The 19,124-nt window shown below is 42.2% G+C and overlaps 1 protein-coding gene across 2 annotated transcripts in view; it reads left to right on the top strand.

Moving 5' to 3' along the window:
- Window positions 1-48: 48 nt before the first annotated feature.
- Window positions 49-19,124, top strand: part of plekhg5b (pleckstrin homology domain containing, family G (with RhoGef domain) member 5b) — a 59,150-nt gene continuing 40,074 nt past the window's right edge. For both annotated transcript variants that reach the window (XM_031845710.1, XM_031845711.1), the window contains exons 1-2: window positions 49-673; window positions 15,566-15,642. In XM_031845710.1, coding sequence (XP_031701570.1) covers window positions 592-673; window positions 15,566-15,642 — 159 coding nt within the window. In that variant the 5' untranslated portion in view covers window positions 49-591. The remainder of the gene's footprint in view (window positions 674-15,565; window positions 15,643-19,124) is intronic.

Below are 19,124 nucleotides of genomic sequence, written 5' to 3'. Positions count from 1 at the left end.
TGGAGAGCCGATGGTCGATCAGAGAGGCCTGCGAGACGAAGCAGGCCCCCCACCCCCCCCAAAACAAAATGTGTCCAACTTCAACGGCACGTTGTGTAAAGTTGATACAATTAACTCCATCCACAGTTTTGCTTCTTTAAAGCTTCACAAAGAAGGTTTGTTCCCCCTCTTCTTCTTCTTCTTCTCGTAATCTCCATTCCTGCACCGACCGAGCTTCACCAACAGACGTCGAGGAGCTTTCTTTTACGCATGTGTGCAGCTAGCAACAGGTTATACAAAGCTTAGCACGGACTCCAAACGTTGCTCTGCACCTCAGCGGCTGTTAGACCCGGTGTTAACTTCTCCTGGATGCTTTTTTTTTTAATTTTTTTAACCACACTTTTCCGTGCATTGCCCCGGCGATGCGAGTTGCACCGCTTTGTGCTCGCCACCGACCACAGATCTCACCGTGCTGAGGAGAAATGGGAAGAAAGTGAGAATGCCTTGGAGAGAAGACGGCTAATTAAACATCGCTGGGTGATTAGCATCGAGCACCGACAGACGGAGCTGCGACGGGGGGGATTTTTTCTTTTTCAAGGACTGCATGCATAGATGGTGCCAAACAAGTGGACCATGAATTCAGTTCTGCACAAATCTCCACCGAGGAGCTGGCTTGGGCTCAGATTACGACTCAGTAAGTAGAACCCATGAATATCGGTCATTCTGTATTAATGTCAGGCTGTGGGGGGGGGGGGAGTCCTGCAACTTGAAAGTAGTCACCTGAATGCTTTGTTCTGTAAGAAACACATTGTGTAATGCACTTTTTTTTTTGCTCTTAAAGAAGTCAGATGACTTTGATCCTCAGGCACCAGATCTTTGTTGAATGCTCCCCCCCCCCACCCCCCATCAAAGTTACTAGCTGGATTTGGCAAGTGACCTGAGCAATTATCCCAGCTGGAGGCAGGGGCATTTTAATCAGAGGACAGTACACTGTGATCTGAAGTTCCCCTCATGATGAAGGGTCTTGGTACAGCTCAGCACACACTCAGATAATAGATATGAGCTCTTGTAAATCTCACAACCAACTCTATTTATTGTGTTTCCCCCAGGCCTGCCATCTGGGCTTTCCTCTCTCTCTCTTTTTCCCCAGCTCCTAATTCACATCAAAGTGACATTTTTTATATTAAAGCTTTCCTTTGGCCTGCAACTAACAATTATTTCCCCAAAGTCGGCATGTTTAAATGGTTTATTTTGTCCAAAGACAAATAGTGCAGAGACTAATAAAATATATATATTCACATTTGAAAAGTTGGAACCAGTTATTTTTTTTGACTTTTTGCCCAGACAAAAGGACCTAGATGGTTAAAGAATGATCCAGATTGTTGCAGGTTGATATTCTGTTGGTCCACTAATCTCTTTCAGCTCTACAACCAGCCAGCTCCTCGTTTGTAGCTTTTCATGTGTGGTGTATGCATTGCTGGCAGTTCATGGGTTCATACAGTAAGAAGTCAGCATGGAGTTAGCGGCCCATAATTGGTTGAGTCTGGAACCCTTCAATGTTCCAGGCCACCGGAGTCATAAGCCTGTCTTAAACACACTAGTCTAATCTGGGACCAGATGTCTTGTCTGGTCTCTGTCCGCCACCGAAAAACAAAAACACAGACTAGAAACCACCGGCTCATACTCTTTAGATGAACTATTAGGATGGAAAAATGTCGGTCAGCGTAAAAAAGGGAACATCTGTAGAAAGGCTACGGATGTTCGAGGATTTCATGAATGTGGTTTTGTTAGTTTAGTTCATAGCCCAACATTTTTTGTCATTTGATGCCCGGATATGTTTGTGTTGGACTGTCATTAGTGTCATCTATTGTTGCCAAGTTATCAATCCCACCACCAGGTCCATTCACTAGCTGGTCTGGAGCTTTCAATCAGATCACATGATCTTCATCAGCAGATGGAGTTTGCATGGCATTGTCAATGTTCAAATTTCTATTGTTTTCCTTTGCACTTTATGTAAGGACTTCTGGTCCATATTAGCATTGAAGATAAGAAATCCGTCTCACCACAAGGTCCATTTAGTAGCTGCCCTGGCGTTTTTATTACATCACATGATCTTAATCAGCCCAGGAAGTGAAAAATGGACTTGTGAACATTTATAATTCCATGACAACTGGACAAACTCCCATCTGCTGATGAAGGAAGGTCATGCGATATGATCGAAAGCTCCAGAACAGCTACTAAATGGAGCTTTTGGTGAGATGCTTTTCTTAAGCAGAATTGTGGAGGTGTTGATCTAAAAAAAGCAGAGCTCTGAGGGAGTGTTTGGATTGTTTAGTCTTCCTGCTACAACATTTGAACCTGACTAGACTGCTGTAATTTGGGTGCATACGCCACGTTGTCTGTGTGCATGTGTGTTGGTGACTATCACCTGGCTTGTGGCTTGTGCAGTTAAAACTTCATTTTTTCGGACTGTGTCTCCATTGTTCCACTTTTTTTTTCCCCGTCAGTGATTTCCTTTCTCTTTTCCTCACTTTTCCTTTTTGACTTTTCCTGATGGGCGCTCCGGGTCACAGCTTTTGCTCAGCTTTTTTGTTTTTCTCTCTTTTCTCTGCAACTGTGGACAGGGATACTCATCCCAGCTTCATGTGCAATGTTGCAGCTTATTGTAATATTTATGCATAACAACATATACACTGAATATGATGTCGGGAGCACGGCAGGCTCTGTAATGACTTTTTCATGTCTCTAGTGGTCATCTTGTACTCTTCGTCTTAAAAAGCTGCTTACAGGCTGCAGGTTGCACCACAATAAACACTTGTCTACATTGCAATGCAGCTCGTTTTTTCACTGGTTGAATTTGTATCTGTAATAGGAAAACAAATCAAGCACTGATGCAATGAATCTCTGATCCTCTTACCTGTGTCTGACATATCATTTCCTTCCTTGCATCTCTTCATTTCCGTACTGTACTTCCTGGATGTGGACTTCACTACAGCAGGGAGTACAAAAGGTCATGTGACACAAAAAATCCCTTCTTATTTCTTGTAAAACCACTAGACACACCATGTAAGTGCATTTCAGAATTGGAAAAAGAAGAATATTGGAACATTGGGTTTTGAACGCTGCTGTTCTACTTCCATGTTACTTCCTGGTCCACTATCTTTTAATCCTTAATGTATTTTCTGATATAGTGGATTTTAAATTGCTCTCACTAAAACGTAAACATGATGCTGTCCCTAATCTAAACTCTGTGAATAGTACTATACTGGACTGTAAAATAAGGCTGAAACTCGGCAACTGTTCAGCAGCAATTTCTATTCCTTTAATGCGACTCACTAAGCACAGGTGACTATCACAATACGCAGATGTAACAGGTGTTGTGGCCTTCTATACGTCACTGCAGCATCTGTTTTGCAGTTTTTAGTCATTTTAGTCATTTTCGTGACCATGCTCACTGCTGGAGGCCAGTTCTCCCGCCCCTTCTCGCACATATCTTCTCCCACAATCCCTTTCTCTCTCACAAAGGACTCCCAGAACACTTGAAATGTCTGATGGTAAACAGAAGCCGGGACTGTTCTACTACTCTTAACTCGCCGGCTCTTATTACACGCACTGTTATTCTCAGTATATGTTTTTTTTGTTTTTGCTCTGAGGGGTATTAGCCTATTCTCTGTCCTCGTCCATCTCTGCTTTTTTTGCATCATCAGACAGAGAACAAACTGTTGGGCTCTGCTTTGCATTTAATTTGCGTACAGAATCACTTTAACCGTGTACACGCTTGTATACATTTGGTCATGGGTCAGTGTTTATCTTTACATTTGGACTAACTAATACGTCACCCTTCATGTTGTAAATAGACCAACGGTGAGCTGCTCCGCTTCAGTCGCTGCAGCAGATAATTAGAGGGGCCATGTGAGGGTCACGCACCTTCTTTAACTTAAGAAACACAGCAGCAAATGTTTATCTCTCAATGTGTCCTTCCACACACATAACCTCCAGCCTGGCTAAATGGCTGTTTATGTGTGCAACATGACAATAACTGTACTTTTAAGGAATAAGTGTTTTTGATTCCTGTTGACTCTGTTATTGGCTTCTCAACAGCAGCCCCCACTGCAATTTTAACCAGATTGTTCAAATTATGGGATTATTCATATCAACAAGTTGAAGAAGGGTTGTTTGTCCCTGCGGGTTTAAGGATGGACAGTTAAATTACATGATGCCTCACAGCAATTCACTTGGCATGGATGGTCCTGCCCACCATCCAAAATACAATATTAGAATATGATCTGTTGATAATGTGATATAAATCCACCTGTTTCTTTTAGATTGTATTATATTGTTATTCAGGTACCAAATACCATCTTGGATTTATCTTGCTGGTTGTAGCATACTATTGAGTTGCTTTCATACACTTTTGTCCCAATGGAAATATCTCGACGATTTGTGGAGGATTTTCATGAAATTTGGTACAAATATTTACAGATAAACTGTAATCATTTTAGGAATCTCTTCATTTTCATCTACCTCCATCATCTGGGCAGAAAGTCTAACTTGACCAATACTTTAATTTATAACCAATTACCTGCAAAACATCCTAGCTTTAGCTTAACTTTGTGTTTAGTGTTGACGTTAGCATGCTAACAGACAGAAAGATGGTTGGTCAAAAACATTAAACCTACCAAAGAATATAAAATGGACACCTAGTCAACTTGTGGTAATTTAATTTTGACATCTTCAAATGTCTTGTTTTGTTCGACCAAACATTCCAGTAAATCATTTCAGCTTCACATTAACCTGCTAAACATCAGCGGGTTAGCATTGCCATTGTGAGCATGTTAGCCTGCTGACATTAGCATTTAGATCAAAGCAACCTCACAGAGCTGCTAGCATGGCTGCAGACTCTTAGGCTTGGTAGTTATGGAGATGAATAAATCATCAGGCACAGGCTGTACTTATTACTCTTTGTCTGTATCTCCATGTCGGATGCAGTCTGGCTAGAAGAATTTTTTTCAGAGTGTCTCTTTGATGGAACTGAAATGAATCTCCAGCATTTTCTCTTTCACACAGAGAAGTCTTAAACTTCACATATAGTCTTGGTTTGTGCCGGTGAAGGGTTAACCCTGGCCCGTTTGATGGGCCAACTTACTAAATATAAACCCAAACCTCCTCCATATGGGCACACACAAGCCTTCAACTGCACTCCCTCTATCAACACTCTCCCCTCACAGCACACACACACACACACGCTCTCTAACAGGCTCATTTACAGTCTTGCCGTACTGCACCAGCTGACACACTCATTTCTCAACACGCCATTAATACTTTAGTGAGTGTGTGATTCTACTGAGAAGCCAGTTCATTCAGTCTCGGCACTCTGCGTGCTTTTTGTGTCTGACACTTAAACAAATTAGAGGTAGTTGAGCCAACTTTAGCTTTTGTTATGGTGATGCTCAGTGAAGGAAAACATCTGTAATATAGAACTACATTTTATTTTTTAAATTTCAAATACTTTTGGTGTGTTTACTCTCAAACCTATGCTATATTAATGACATTCTTGGGAAATATGTTCACTCACTTCTGGCCAAGCGTTAGATGACAAGTCTGATACTGCTGTCTAGCCATGCTAGACATTTTCCTCACTTCCTGTCTTTCTGCTAATCCAAGCCAATCGTCTCCTGGTTGTTGCTTCATATATATATAACAGATAGAAATGAGAGTGGAATTAATCTTCTCATCAATCTCTCGTCATAATAGACAAATCTGTGTATTTCCCAAAATGATAAACCTTTCCTTTTAATGTCCCAGAGCCTTCCTGTAACGTAATAATACTGACAACATGCTGAGCTGCTCCTCCCATTGTCTTTATAGCGCTAGAAGACACAGCTGCAGTGACTATGTATCTTTCTTTGTGAACCCTTGTCCAATGTCGGTAGAAAAGAGGTTAAGGGCTTGTGTTCAAGATAGCACTGTTGAGAGACGCATGCCTTGAGTCTGGTATCGAGATGATGTTTGCCATAAGCTGCTGGATGCCACGTTTGGAAAAAGTTAACACTGTTATCTGATCTAAGTTATCTAAGCCAGAAGCAGCGGTGCATGATGCTAAATCTTCAGTTTTCTTTTGTTTTTGGGGGACAAAAATATCCCATGCAGGTGTGATTACAAATGATTTCTAGCACACAGTCATTTAAAGGGTTACTCCACCAATTTTACATTTCAGTTTCGTCTTCGCGGTGAGCACTACTTCTAAGTGTCTGAGGCTCTGCAGGAGTGTTAAAAAATTTTGAAAAAATGACCCAGATGATGTCATCTCAGGAGGACTGCATTATAGACTGACCGTGTCAGTGTGTGTGTTTATTTAGGAGGAAGGGAGGTTCCATTTAAAAGATTGAGTTGCATTCTGGGAAATGTAGGATCCAGTGTTTTTGGAGCATGACCCACACCAGGGAGTGGAAGTCAGAAAATCTCAACCTCTGTTGTTTTTGATTTTGACTGTTGTTTACACTAATCTGTCTGCCATAAGGCCCCCACTTTATGAAGGTGTTCCTTTTAAGAGGGGAGAAAACAGGTATTCAGAACTCTGGAATAAATATATATTGTTGGTGGAAAAAGTACACCCGCTTACATTCTGGTTGTGATGTTCTGGTGGCAGGTACTTTCTGGCCGTCGGCTTGGAGGATGATGAAAGCGAGGCTGTCTACTACCTCCTTTTGCTTCCCTCTTTTTTTCTGCAGTAGGTGGAAATGGCCCCTTCTATTTGCAGCCCAGTTCTCATGCTGCACGGCTGCTCTCTTCATTAAAAGGGAAGCCGTGTGCTCAAAGCTGCTTCAGATTATTACCATATGTCTGCAAAGCCCAGAGCCGAGCAGCGAACCGGCTCCCATCCTACCCTCTAATTTCTTATCCCAAAATTGGACCTGTGGGTTGTTGTGTGTGTGTGTGTGTGTGTGTGTGTGTGTGTGTGTGACAACGTCCCTCCCTTCCCCGGCCGGTGCAGCACATTCTCACAGTATTTCTTCTCCCATTTTAGACGCATGATAGCAGTGCATCGTATTTTAAGCAACGCTGGGGATATTATGCCTCCATTTTAAATATTTAACTGCACGTTGTTTTAACCCTTTTTCAAAGATATTAGGAGTGGAAGCGCCTTGTCTAAGATAAGAATGTTATGACGGGACTCATAACTCTTTATTCATATCCCTTTATTCATTTGATCTTTCTCATCCCCAAGAGGCCAATGTGTGCATTGTACCGCCACAGAAATAACTGAGCTCAGTCACCACAGAGCTGCTGCATTCATGAAAAGGAATAAATCTTCCAGGAGACAAAGGGCGCGGGCACTAATTAATGCAGAAAAATGTCAGCCTTTTACAGTTTGCGCAAAACATAAAGAAAGTCCACTCTGGACATAGGAGGGAGGTTTTAAAAGAGATCTTTGTGTCACCCAGTCCAAAAGCCATTGGCCCAGATTGCCCATCCCAGCATGCAACTCACCTCTGCATGAATACAACACTTGTCTGATGGAGTGGGCAGAAAGCCCCCCGATCGCCAGGAGATCCTACACAGGGCTTTAACATGAGCAGATTGCCTCACACTCCAAAGTTTTGCACAGTTTGAGAAACTCTGCCATGGATGAAGTCGAGGCTCAGGGAAGGCAACTGCAGAGGAAATTTGACCTGCTGGTGGAGATAAGTTTGCAATACCTTTTAAGCAGTTGGTCGTCTGTAATTTAGTCTAGCTCTCTTAAATGGATTAGAAAAGAGCAGCATTTGGTGCTTGGCAGCACTGGCTGGGTGGCTTTCAGTGGATGATTACAAAATCTACAGTGTCAACAGGAAAAGGCATGTGACATTAATGTAGAGAGACGACTGTTACCTACTTAAAACTTGCCTGTTGAAACCTGGATGGCAGCTTCTAAGCTTATTCCAGGTTTAGAATCAATAATATGGGCCCCTGGAGATGGGCTTACTTGGACCAGCCTTGAAGCAGACTTGGACAGAAGGTTCAAAGCAAAGTGTTTTGTGGCTTATAACTGGATGAGGTAATCCTGCAGGTGGGGATGAACATGAAGATATTGGCCGTTGGCAGAGTTTAAAGTTAAGCACGTCTGGCAAGTTTTAAATCATAAAGATGGTTGATGAGAAGGGTGTTTTGATCGTCTGCAGAAGTTCAGATCATTATGATTTTTGGCGAGGTCAAGGGCGGGTTACACGCTGAGGGATGAGTTAAGCTGTAGGGTAATGATTTGAACATTTAGAGTATATCTTTATTACCAAATAGCTGGCTGAAGAACTCGAAATGTTCCTGTACTGGAAGAAGCGTGGAGCGTACGAGCTGGAGGCACTGCCACCCTCTCTCACTCAAGCGGGAACAGAGCGCTACTCCTGGTCCTCATCCCTGGACGTCATCCATGATCTGTGTGGTAAGCTGGGCTACTGTGAGGGTCACCTGACCTAGTGGTGGATTTGCGTTTGTTTGTTTTCTCACAATGAAACGGGAGGCTGGGCAGTGACATGGTTTGCATTTGTCTATCCTTTTTATTGTCGATTTAGTTTTTTCCCTCATAGCAGAACATACTATACATTTAAAGTATTAATTATTTGCAGACATTTGAGACATTGAGATGAATCGTTTTCTGCCTTTCGGTCCAAACTCAAATCTCTCCGCAACTATTGAGTGGATTGCCATGACATTCTGTACAGACATTCATGGTCCTGAGAGGATGAACCTTACCAACTAACCTGACTTTCTCTATAGCACCACCATGTGGTTGACATTTTTGGCTTTTAGTGAAATAAATGTCATTACTCTTCAATGGATTGCTGTGACATTTGTGTTAAAAAATTCATGTTGATCTCAGGATAAATTGTAAGAACAGTGGTGATCCTGTTAGCATGTTGCTGTTGTTAGCATTTATACACAGTCGCACAGAGCTAGCATGACTGTGTTCATGGTTGGGAGACAGCAACATGCCTCAAATGTAGAAACCGTGTGTGTCGTTCTGACCTGGCTGCTCCACTATGACGTGTGTGACATGGATCAGACATTACTTCACATTGTTGTATGTAACCTTTCCACAAAACAGATGATCTGGTTCACTTGCACTTTTGAGCTAAGGATTTAAGCTCCATCATGGAAAGGTTTCTCTCTTTTTTTTTTTTTTCCATTGCTCTGTTCTTCCGTGGAAAGCACTCAGTGACCTGGCATGAAGACAGCCTCGCATGAGAGAGACGAGAGGGAAAGAACGGATGAGACCAGCTCCACAGATGAAATATTTACCACCGAAGAAGTGCACAGCCAAGCTGAAATGCTTCCCTGTCTCCTCTCAGTGCTTTTTTTTTGACGTGGCACAGGGGCACTTGCTTTCCGCTGTGCTGCCCGATTTATGCCATTAGTGAAGGGGAAGTGATAACACAGGGCCGGAGGAATGTTCTTCATCCTCATGGAAATCCGGCTACTTTCTGGTCAGCTTAAGGACGGTGCCTGCTGAGGCAGACTTGTTTGGCAAAGACCGAAAAGAGGAATGCCACAGAAGGAACAGTGAGGCTTTGATCCTTACCTTTTCACCATGTCTGTAATTAAGCCCCAAGCTTCTTCTGAAAACATTTCCCAACTCTGTTGGAGCACTCGGCCCTGGAGATTCTCGGCTTAAAGATACTTTTCGTTTCTCCAAAACACAACAGAATCCGTTTTCGGAATCGGGCCCAAAATTCACTTCTCTTGCCTTATTTAGAGAGTCACTACAACAAGGTTGTACCCATACATACTCAGTGCTCCTCTCTGTTCTTCCGTCGCGCAGCGAGAACACTACGAAAGCAACTGATCTGTTTTCATGCCTTTTTGAAACGTACTTTCTTCATTTTGCAGCAACTTAGAAAATCTGTATTCACAGTGAAACGTGTGTATCAACAAGTATAAAAATCATTTATGGGTGATTTTCAAGCTGACATGATTAATCAGTTAGTCCATCAGTAGAAATCTATTTTGATTTGAAGACATTTTCTAGTCCCAGGTTCTCAAATCACAGGTTTTGGTGCTTTCCTTTGTAACATATGATAGTTTACAGAATATTTTTGTTTTGGACTGTCGGTCGGACAAAACAATAATACCTTTTGTGAATTGTGGGCTCACCAGCGTTCGCAAATGTTAGCGATATGCTACAGTTGTCTTCCCTTTTCTTAGCTTTTGGGTAAATATATTAAATGAGAACAAAGCCTGTCACACCTTAATCGGGATTATGTGATGTGATCATACTTCAGCCACTACAAGGGGATCGGATGACGATCTGCGAAAGTGACCTGTAGCTTAAAGTAAAGCAGCTAAATATGCTGTTGTTTATTATCAGAGCCGCTTATTCAGGTCGCCCTATTTTCCCTCAGCTGTATAGGAGGCAACGGTGAGATCACTTTATCCCAATGATGGTGTGACAGGAAGTGTTCCAACATAATTTTTTTCCCCGGAAATCTCTAAGGAAATGAAGATACTCGCAGACGGCGGATCAGTGAAAGGAATAACCAGAAGTCGTGCCCATAACACACACAAGGTATCTTCTGGCTAGGAATAACGTGGAATAACGTACTTAGCTACAGGTTCCAGTAACTGCAGAACTTTTATTTTACTTGGAATTCAGCACCAATAAAGCCCATAAAGAGAATAGTCTGAACCAAAAGGCCATCCTATTATATAATAACCAGCTTGACCAATTACTGTACTCTCCGGCAATAATGCCCTTAAAAAGTCAAGATATGCAGTAATCCCCTCATGACCCCTCTTACAGTATATATGGTGACGGGGTATTGAGTTCCACCTTAATGTAACGGTCATGCACAAACCAGATATGCATGTAAAGACTTCAGAAAGCTGTATTTCTTTCATTATTCCAAAATGAGTAAGCAGAGTGAATTAGATATTATTTGTTTTCCTCCATCTTATGAATTGAAAATTGTTGACTGGTCCTCCATCCCTCTCTGGAAGAGTTTACACATGTTGTTCTGTGGTTTTCAGTTTTATACGTGGGGACCTTGGGTTTGCTCAGATGTGGTGGAGGAGGGAGAAAGATGAGGGGGTAGGAGAGTGTGTGATGCACGCGTGTTTGATTTAACCACTATGGGGGTAAAACAACATTAAGCAGGAGGGCTGTGTCCTGCCTCCGCTGCCGCTGAACCCTCGGCATCAGAAACAGCTGCAACCTGCTTGTGTTTTACCGTCTGCTCGCTGGGCCCAGACTCATTCACCTGTAGAGGAATACTCCATGGTTTCAGTAGTAAAGGTTGGGGTTGGTATTCACTGAACAGAGCCTTTTTAGGTGCCATTATTCATTATAAGTGTGGTTAGATAGGTATAAATAAGTTTCTGTGTAACAGGAACTTTTCCAAAAGGAATAAATAAACATTTTGTATTCTTTCATTTTGTAAGTAAGACCAGAAGTCACTGCTCGACGTTCAACAAATAGTCTGGCACACAACCCCCCCTTAAAACTGCAATTTATTTGTACACTTTTGTTTGTGTGTCAATTAAACAACAAGCCATAACGTGTTAATTAGTGAGCTTTACTGTAGAGGTGCTTAAGGCAGATTCTGATAGCCTTGGACAGAGCCGCACTAGCTTCCTCCCCCTGCTTTCAGTCGTTAAGCTAAGCTAGGCTAACTGTCACACTCGCGGTACAAATATGAGTGGTATCAATTTTCTCTGAACAATTATAATTAATTAATGGTTTCCAATTAAATAATTAATATGAATTCCACCAAAATTGCTAGGAATCTTTAATAGAAGGCACTATAAAACTCCCTCCCTTCTTGCTCAGGCCTATACATCTGTCCATCCATTAATTAGACTCTCCATGCCAACCTGCCTTTCGTCCATGCAGAGCTTACTCACCTTCTCTTCTACTCATTCCATATTTATGTATTGAATATGTCTGTCTACTACCTCGGCATGTGCTTATATGGCTCTTGATTTGCCAGGTCTAGCAGTCCGTACGCCATCCTGCCTGCCTGCCATCTGTGTTTATCTCTTCGGAGGCCTTTTCATAATGATCTCCTAGCGAAGAGGTGCATGTAGCATTACATTCGGGGGGGGGGGGGGGGCTAAAACATGATGTGAAATTGTGCCATGATGAGATCTCACCAAATAGAAGTTAGAGTGAAGCATTCTTAACATTCCTCATAAAAACGTGTGCTCGACTCGGCCTCTCCCCGCCTAAATAAGGGGTTTTTTTTTAGTACAGTATAATGGATGTGTGCAATTTCCAATGATATTGTGACAGATTTACCACCAAAAATCCAAAGTAATATTTGAAACAATGCTTCCTTAACGTCAGGAGGATAACAGGAGGCCTCTTATTTTAGAAGCTAATTATAAAACAAATTGCCCAGAATGCTTTTACGTTTCCCTCGTAGCGAGCACACAAGTAGATTTGACCGTAAAGAGGGAACTTCAATAAAAGAAAATACAAGAATCCTGACTAATTTCCACTTTCAAACCCACATTCATACTTGGAGTTATGGTTCCAAACTGAGGAAGTGGTGATTGACAATTTGGAATACTTAGTACGTCGTGTGTTCGAGTGTGTGCATCATTTTGAACTTGACATTGACGCTCTGGCTTATTTATGGGTTGCCTAATGGGTCTTTGCCCCCAGGCAGTGTCTATCTGTGGCGAGCAAGCCAGCAGAGAGCTGCGTTGATGGGATGGTCCACTGTCTCTTTAGTGTGCAAGCTCATTGTCTGCTGTCACGTGTGTTCGTGTATAGTTGTGGGTGTGTGTGTGTGTGTGTGTGTGTGTGTGTGTCTCTGTCTGTGTGTGTGTGTGCTTGTGTTTGCTTTTGGCTTAATCAGCAGTGCTGAGTTTAGGAATTCCAGTTCATAGAGAGAGAGAGAAAGTGGGAGAGTCAGCAAGAAATGAGCAAGTAGGAGAGAAGACGGAGCTGACGTGACGGTCGGGTAGTAAAGAGAGGGCTAAGAGGTAGAGGAGCTAAGGAGAAGCTTGAGTTTAGGACAGCGGCGTATTGAGTGGATTTCATGTTACGGCTGAGTTAGTTTTTTAAATTTTAACTGAAGGAGAAGCAACACTTAACGTAACCCATTTTCATTTGTGTTGCCTCCGCTGCTTCTTTTGCATGACGAGCTAAAAGATGACTCGTCAGATTTGTGTAGTCATAGTTTTGTTACTTGGAGAAAGATGAATTTTACAATTCCACAATTTTGCCATCTAGTGTCAAATCCAAAATGCCACACATCTCGGTGACAATGGATTTAACAAACACCCCTTTACTGGAACACAAGGGACGGCCTGTTGTGCTTATACAGTGCATTTTGAATTTTGACATTTCATAACATTTATTGTTTCTCGTTTCAATAGACTTTTCAATAGAGAGTGCCAGCCTTAGTCAGGGTTGAGTCCTGATAGCTGATCCATCTCCAAGTTGGTAAAACAAGCAGATTTAACTATTAATCCAAAAAAAACAATTGGCTAAATATCAAATGTAATCTCATTTGTGGCCACTTTTGAGGCAGAGGAAACAAGCTGTAGATGCAACATTGAAGTTTATATCGCTAACTCATTAGCAAACAGCTGCTTATTTACTGATCCCGCAGATACAGAGCAACATGAGCATTTATTTGCTTCTGACCACCTGATGGATATAAGTCGTCTGTGAAGTCTCGCTGTGGTAAAGGCAGTCCTGCCTCTTTGGGAAACACTCCATTAAAGCTGGAGGCTTGTAAACCCTGAGGGGGCCGTTAGCTTGAGGCCCGCTGGCCACAGTCAGCCCGTCTCGTCCTGCTCCCAGCACAGCAGAGACACAGCTGGTGGAAGTTTTAAAAAACATTCTGGTTTAAAAAAAAGAAATTAAAAAAAAAAATGTGGTACAGACATTCATGTAGGCCTGGGCAATTATTCAATTAGATAATTTATTGTTTTTCAATGGAATCATATCGTGATGGAATCTTACATCAAGATATAGTGTTTCACAATTATGTTGTCTAAATTGATAATAACAAGCGCGTACTAACTCTAATTTCTCAGTTTTCTGTATTATTTTGCACTAAAATTGTCGCGTAAATGCGAGAAAACACTCTTGATTTGTCAAACATTAAATTCACACAGCAGTATACGAAATCAGGTGGTTATATTCATGTTCAATATTCATATTTATTTATTGAATTACCAGGAAACATTCAATATCGTTATATATATATATCTCCTGATCAAGATATGCCCAGCCCTACATTCATGGTCCACAGAGGATGAATCCTACCTGACTTTTGTTCTAGCGCCACCAGCAAGTCACTGCTTTCATTCCTTCTGTTTAATATCTCAACATCAACTTAATGGACACGCACAAAACTTTGTTCTTTCATGGTTACCAGGTGATAAATCCTCCTAACTGTCTCAACAACTGCTATCTTTGGTGAACATTTCATATAGCGGCCATCATCAGGTCTTACTTTGTCTAATACTTCGTTTTATGACGAATACAAAATGAAAAAACAAACGAGATTTCCATTAGCCGCTAGCATGTTAGCATTTAGCTCAAAGTACCGCTGTACCTAAGTACAGCTGCTAGTGTGGCTGCAGGCTCTCAGTCTTGTTTTTACTCCCATCGAGCAAATTCACTGCAGGCAGGTTGACCCTTCCCATCCCAGTGGGGAACCCATGGGCTCTGTGGTATGCACCAATTACAGTGTTTTTCCCTCTTCCCCACAAGCACACTTGACCTGCGAGTGTAGCTGTAGCCTGTTGCTTTCATGTTGACAAATTGTTATTTGAAGTCGGCCTTGAAGCTCGGCCACCAAGCGACTTCATTTCTCTATGAGTGATGATTTAGTAATGATATATTACCATTTGTGGCTCGGGCCAAATAGGGAGCGGTGACATTACAATGAACAAGTTATCTGAGCTTGCTGGAAAGGTTTTGCTGTCATGGTCCCCCCCCCCTCCAGCTCTTTATGCTCCCCTTCCCTGCTCTTACTTTCTCCTCCCCACACGTGTGTTCTCTGTTTTTCTCATTAGGCAGACGGATAAATATCGGTGCTCTGTTATGATATCTTTATCGTGTGTGTACGTGGAGAAGACCTAGAAGTAAACACTGCCTTTCATCATACCTTCAATGCAGCATTGGCCAACTAGTCAAGTAGAATTTAGAGGTTTATTTGACTGGTGATTTGTTATGGTGGAGTACGCCGAGCTTTCCCCACGACGAGTGCACTTTTGTACAAAAAAAACAGAATGGGGCTTCCTCTCATTCGCTTCATTTTCTTCCTGTCTCATTGGTTATTATTCATTTCTCTCTGATCTCCTCCCAACAACACACCCCGCCATCTTCCCTTTGTTTACCTTTCCTTCACGAAATCTATTTAAGCAGCCTTCTTCTTGGTCTCTATTACTACATGAGAGTGTGTCTCATAGTCACTCTCCTACTCCGTCCGTATACAAACACAGGCATTGACTTTAGTCTTCGTGTCTACATTATGTTTTTACAGCTATACCAAGAAAGTTGTGTCAATTGACGTGTAGCTGGCTGGGTGGCTGGTTTGGGTGTTTTGGTGATAAAGAGAGATGTTTAATTGAGATGTGTGTTCTGTTTCAGATGACAAGCCTGTCCAGGAGGAAGACTGGGTGGTGTGCCAGCACCCTGAGTGTCCTGAGCGCCGGAGGGCCTCTAAGGTAAGACATTGAACCCTTAAACCTGCCAGGTCAACGAACAGAAGAACTGTGATTTCAGTAAACAGTCAACAGGCTTATCTTCAGAGTGTCTTCATGTCCTGGAAAATCAAAGTGTCTTCAATCTTAAATATTTAGTTCACTTAATGGGGAACTATGCCCATCTTCAAAATACATACCTTTTATTCATATGGTCCAAGACTATTCATTTTAGAAAAACATGATGGTTCTAAAGTCCTGTAGTCTATTTTGTATGAAATATTTCTTCAATTTTCTTCATCATTCTGAAACCATAATGTTAGAGGATGACAAATGTTCACTCCTGTCACCTAAAAAGAGGCAAAAAAAAGTCTGTTATTATCTTTACTTCATTTAGCATAATTTGACATCAAGAGCATTGCTAATCTTCAAAGCTATTTGTGTTATACTCTGTTGCAGTAGAGTTCACAGAATGTTTAGCTGACAAATCTGCTACATACGGGCATGTGCCCACATAACACCTTTTTTTCGGCAGAAAAGCGGCCGCAGAGCACTCAGGAAAAAGTCACTGGGTGCAGCGCCTTTTCTCCAGGCGGCCCCATGCGCCCTCTCCTCATTGGGAACAATTGGAAAAAGGCGCTATGTTGACACAGGCCCTAAGAATTCATGACATTATAATCTGGGGTGCTTCATTTGCAAACCAAGAATCCGAAGTCCCGTGACAATGTTACACCTTGTCCTAACTGGATGCGAGCTTCCTCCTATCATGTCTCATCACGTAATATTGTATTCATGTAACAAATCAACCCAGTCACATTGACCCACCATGTATATGTGTATATATATATATATATATACAGTTGTGGTTGCTTTGTTTCATTGTTTAGGTGATGGTAAAAAAAGTGTGTTTTTGTAACTTATCTTTGGACAGAGAGATGTTGCTGTAGCCACAAGGTCTGCAAAGAGAGGTGGTTGGACGGGTTAACAAAACCCAGACTTGGGTTGAGATACTGCCGTCCGTTTCCTGTTTCTTACCGACAGTCACTGTTGGTTTCTTTTAACCATGGCCATAATCGTTCCCTAACCAACTGGTTATTATTGTAACCATGATGACAAACGTCAGCTAACCTTAACCAAGTAGTTATTTTAACCCAAACCATGATCTATTCCTACCCTAACCCGGTCGACTTTGTTCCTAAAACTAACCAAACTTTAACCTAAAAATGTAGTTTTTTGCAACAAGGATTTGTAATGATTTTAGGAGGCATTGACAAATGATGTGGGCCTGCCGAAAGAGATGTCGGAGGGCAATTACATTCATCATAGTTATTTCCAGGACTTGTGCTATTACATGGCCAGCACTTTAAATGGCAAAGCCACCAGGGCACCTCAAAAGGCGTTTTTTACTGTCACTTAAAGAGGATCCAAAAATGAAATGAAAGAAGATGTGCGCATCCTTAAATTGTCCCCATAACTCCTTTTGGGCCCACTGAGGTTTTTGATTCGCGCTGGATGTACCCAGAAGTTATTGCATCTCTCTTGTGTTGCATTGAGACACAGTGAAGGTGAAACGGAGCGGCAAAGCTTGCTTCTTCTTCTTCTTCTTCTTTTTAGGTGTTAAAAGGGGTGAGATTGTTGGGGCTCTGTGTCTGGCCACTAGACTGTGAAATGAATTATTCCTTTGAAGCCACTGGTTTCTGAAAATGGGAGTCTGGCCAGAAGAGAAACCGACACAGTGTCTGGTCTGTCAGTCGGCCTCTTGCCTGTTTTGGTTTGTCGACCTCCTCCTGCCACTCGAGCTGAGCATTAGACGGATTTTCCCAATGAATCGAGAAGTTGTCCCCTTCTCGCACCTTAGTGGAAACAATGGAAAGGGAAAATGACATAGAGAAAAGTGCATTCAGCCAGCACGTGGACAGAGAGAGAGAGATGGTTATATATAGTTTTTCTCCAAGGCAACTGAGAATAATAAATCGGGGGTAGAAGAGACAGCCAAAGAGCTTAACCTGCACTCTCCTTTCCCTGCTCCTCACATTATTGAGTCTTTTCACGAGAGCCTTTCTGCCCCCTCTCACATAACACATTTTTTTTTTTTAAAGATTTGTTTGCAGAGTTGTGAATGAGGCAGAAGGTGAGTTTTTGTGCTACCTAATTTTGAAGTATGTCTTTACATTTGTGTTTATATGACCTTTTTGTGGCACAGGGGGAAGGTAGTGTCGGACAAAGCATGTCTGACGCCACCTGTCTCCTTGGTCAGGGTCAGTGTTGTCCCTGACCAAGGAGTCAGGAGACTATGTAAGGAGATTAGGGAAAGACTTGTAGCCCAGTGTGGACTGGGATAGACAGACAGATGGAGAGATGGAGGGGGATGGGTTGACAGCAAAAGTATTTTTACCTATTGGCAATATAGCAATTCAAACTATAATGTAATCTGATGTCTAATAATGGTTCTCACATTATTTTAAAGATTTGATATGCTCAAACATATTTTTTCTCTTCAAATGTACCGAATTGTAAAATGCAACTAAGTGGATGCAAGCTAAGGCTACATCCATACTGATGCGTTTTCCTTTAAAACGGGGGTTTTAAACGAAAACGATCTACGTCCACACGGATGTTTCAGCATCATTGCCTGTATCAATCTTTAAACAGTAGGGGGCAATGTTATGGCAACCCTGACCTAAAGTGCAGAACTCAATCTGTTGCTTATTCCCCTCCAGAGCTCACATACTCTGCATTGGCTGCACACGTGACAGGCACATTTTTAGAAAGAATGGGAACATAAATATAACTGTTGTCCACTCCACCCACTCAACAGGTTTAGAAGGAATTTTTACTCTGAAAATGAAAGAAAAAAACATTAAACTTTTATATTTGACTTTTAGAAGGTTTTCTTTTTCTTCAAAGTGCTACGAATACTCTCTTTGATATGCCGTTGGCTTAGCAGCAGGACAAAGAGCAGACACAAACACAGACAGACAGACAGACAGCAAGAGGATCTCAGGCCGGTCCTGCAATGCTTTTCAACCATTTAATTCCCAGACAGGCCTGCCTTTGGTCTCCCACTGCCATAGATCAGCTCCTGGTGTGGCTGCGTCTCTTCTAGTCACAGCATGACTGGACTGAATGAGTTCACCTGCACCATAATTTACTGAAATCACACCAGGTGTCACCCTCTATGCTTGTGCTGCCGTAGCTCAGCGTCGTCACCACATAACACAACAGCTATCGAAAGGTTACTACCAGGCTTTTTGGCCTGACACATGTGCTTCCAAGAGGGCTTACTGGTGTCTTTGAATACTTTGCTGTGGGTTTCTGCAAGTCACTGGGATTTAATATCGGCCTGCAGGTGTCCAACTGGAAGATGACGTCCAATCCAGACTCTGTTCTTGGCTGGGTTAGTTGGATTCATTTCAGATTATGTTGGTTAGCGTTCAATGCTAGTCTGAGCTTGCTCCCTGGATCTAGACTCCCAGAGACGGGCTTATTATCCCTGATCGCTTGCC

Source organism: Anarrhichthys ocellatus, unplaced genomic scaffold (genome assembly GCF_004355925.1).
Source record: "Anarrhichthys ocellatus isolate YVR2014 unplaced genomic scaffold, GSC_Weel_1.0 scaffold5, whole genome shotgun sequence".
Classification (NCBI taxonomy): Eukaryota; Metazoa; Chordata; class Actinopteri; order Perciformes; family Anarhichadidae; genus Anarrhichthys; species Anarrhichthys ocellatus.
Note: the sequence above shows the minus strand (reverse complement) of the source record. Positions and strands in the feature narration are given on the sequence as shown.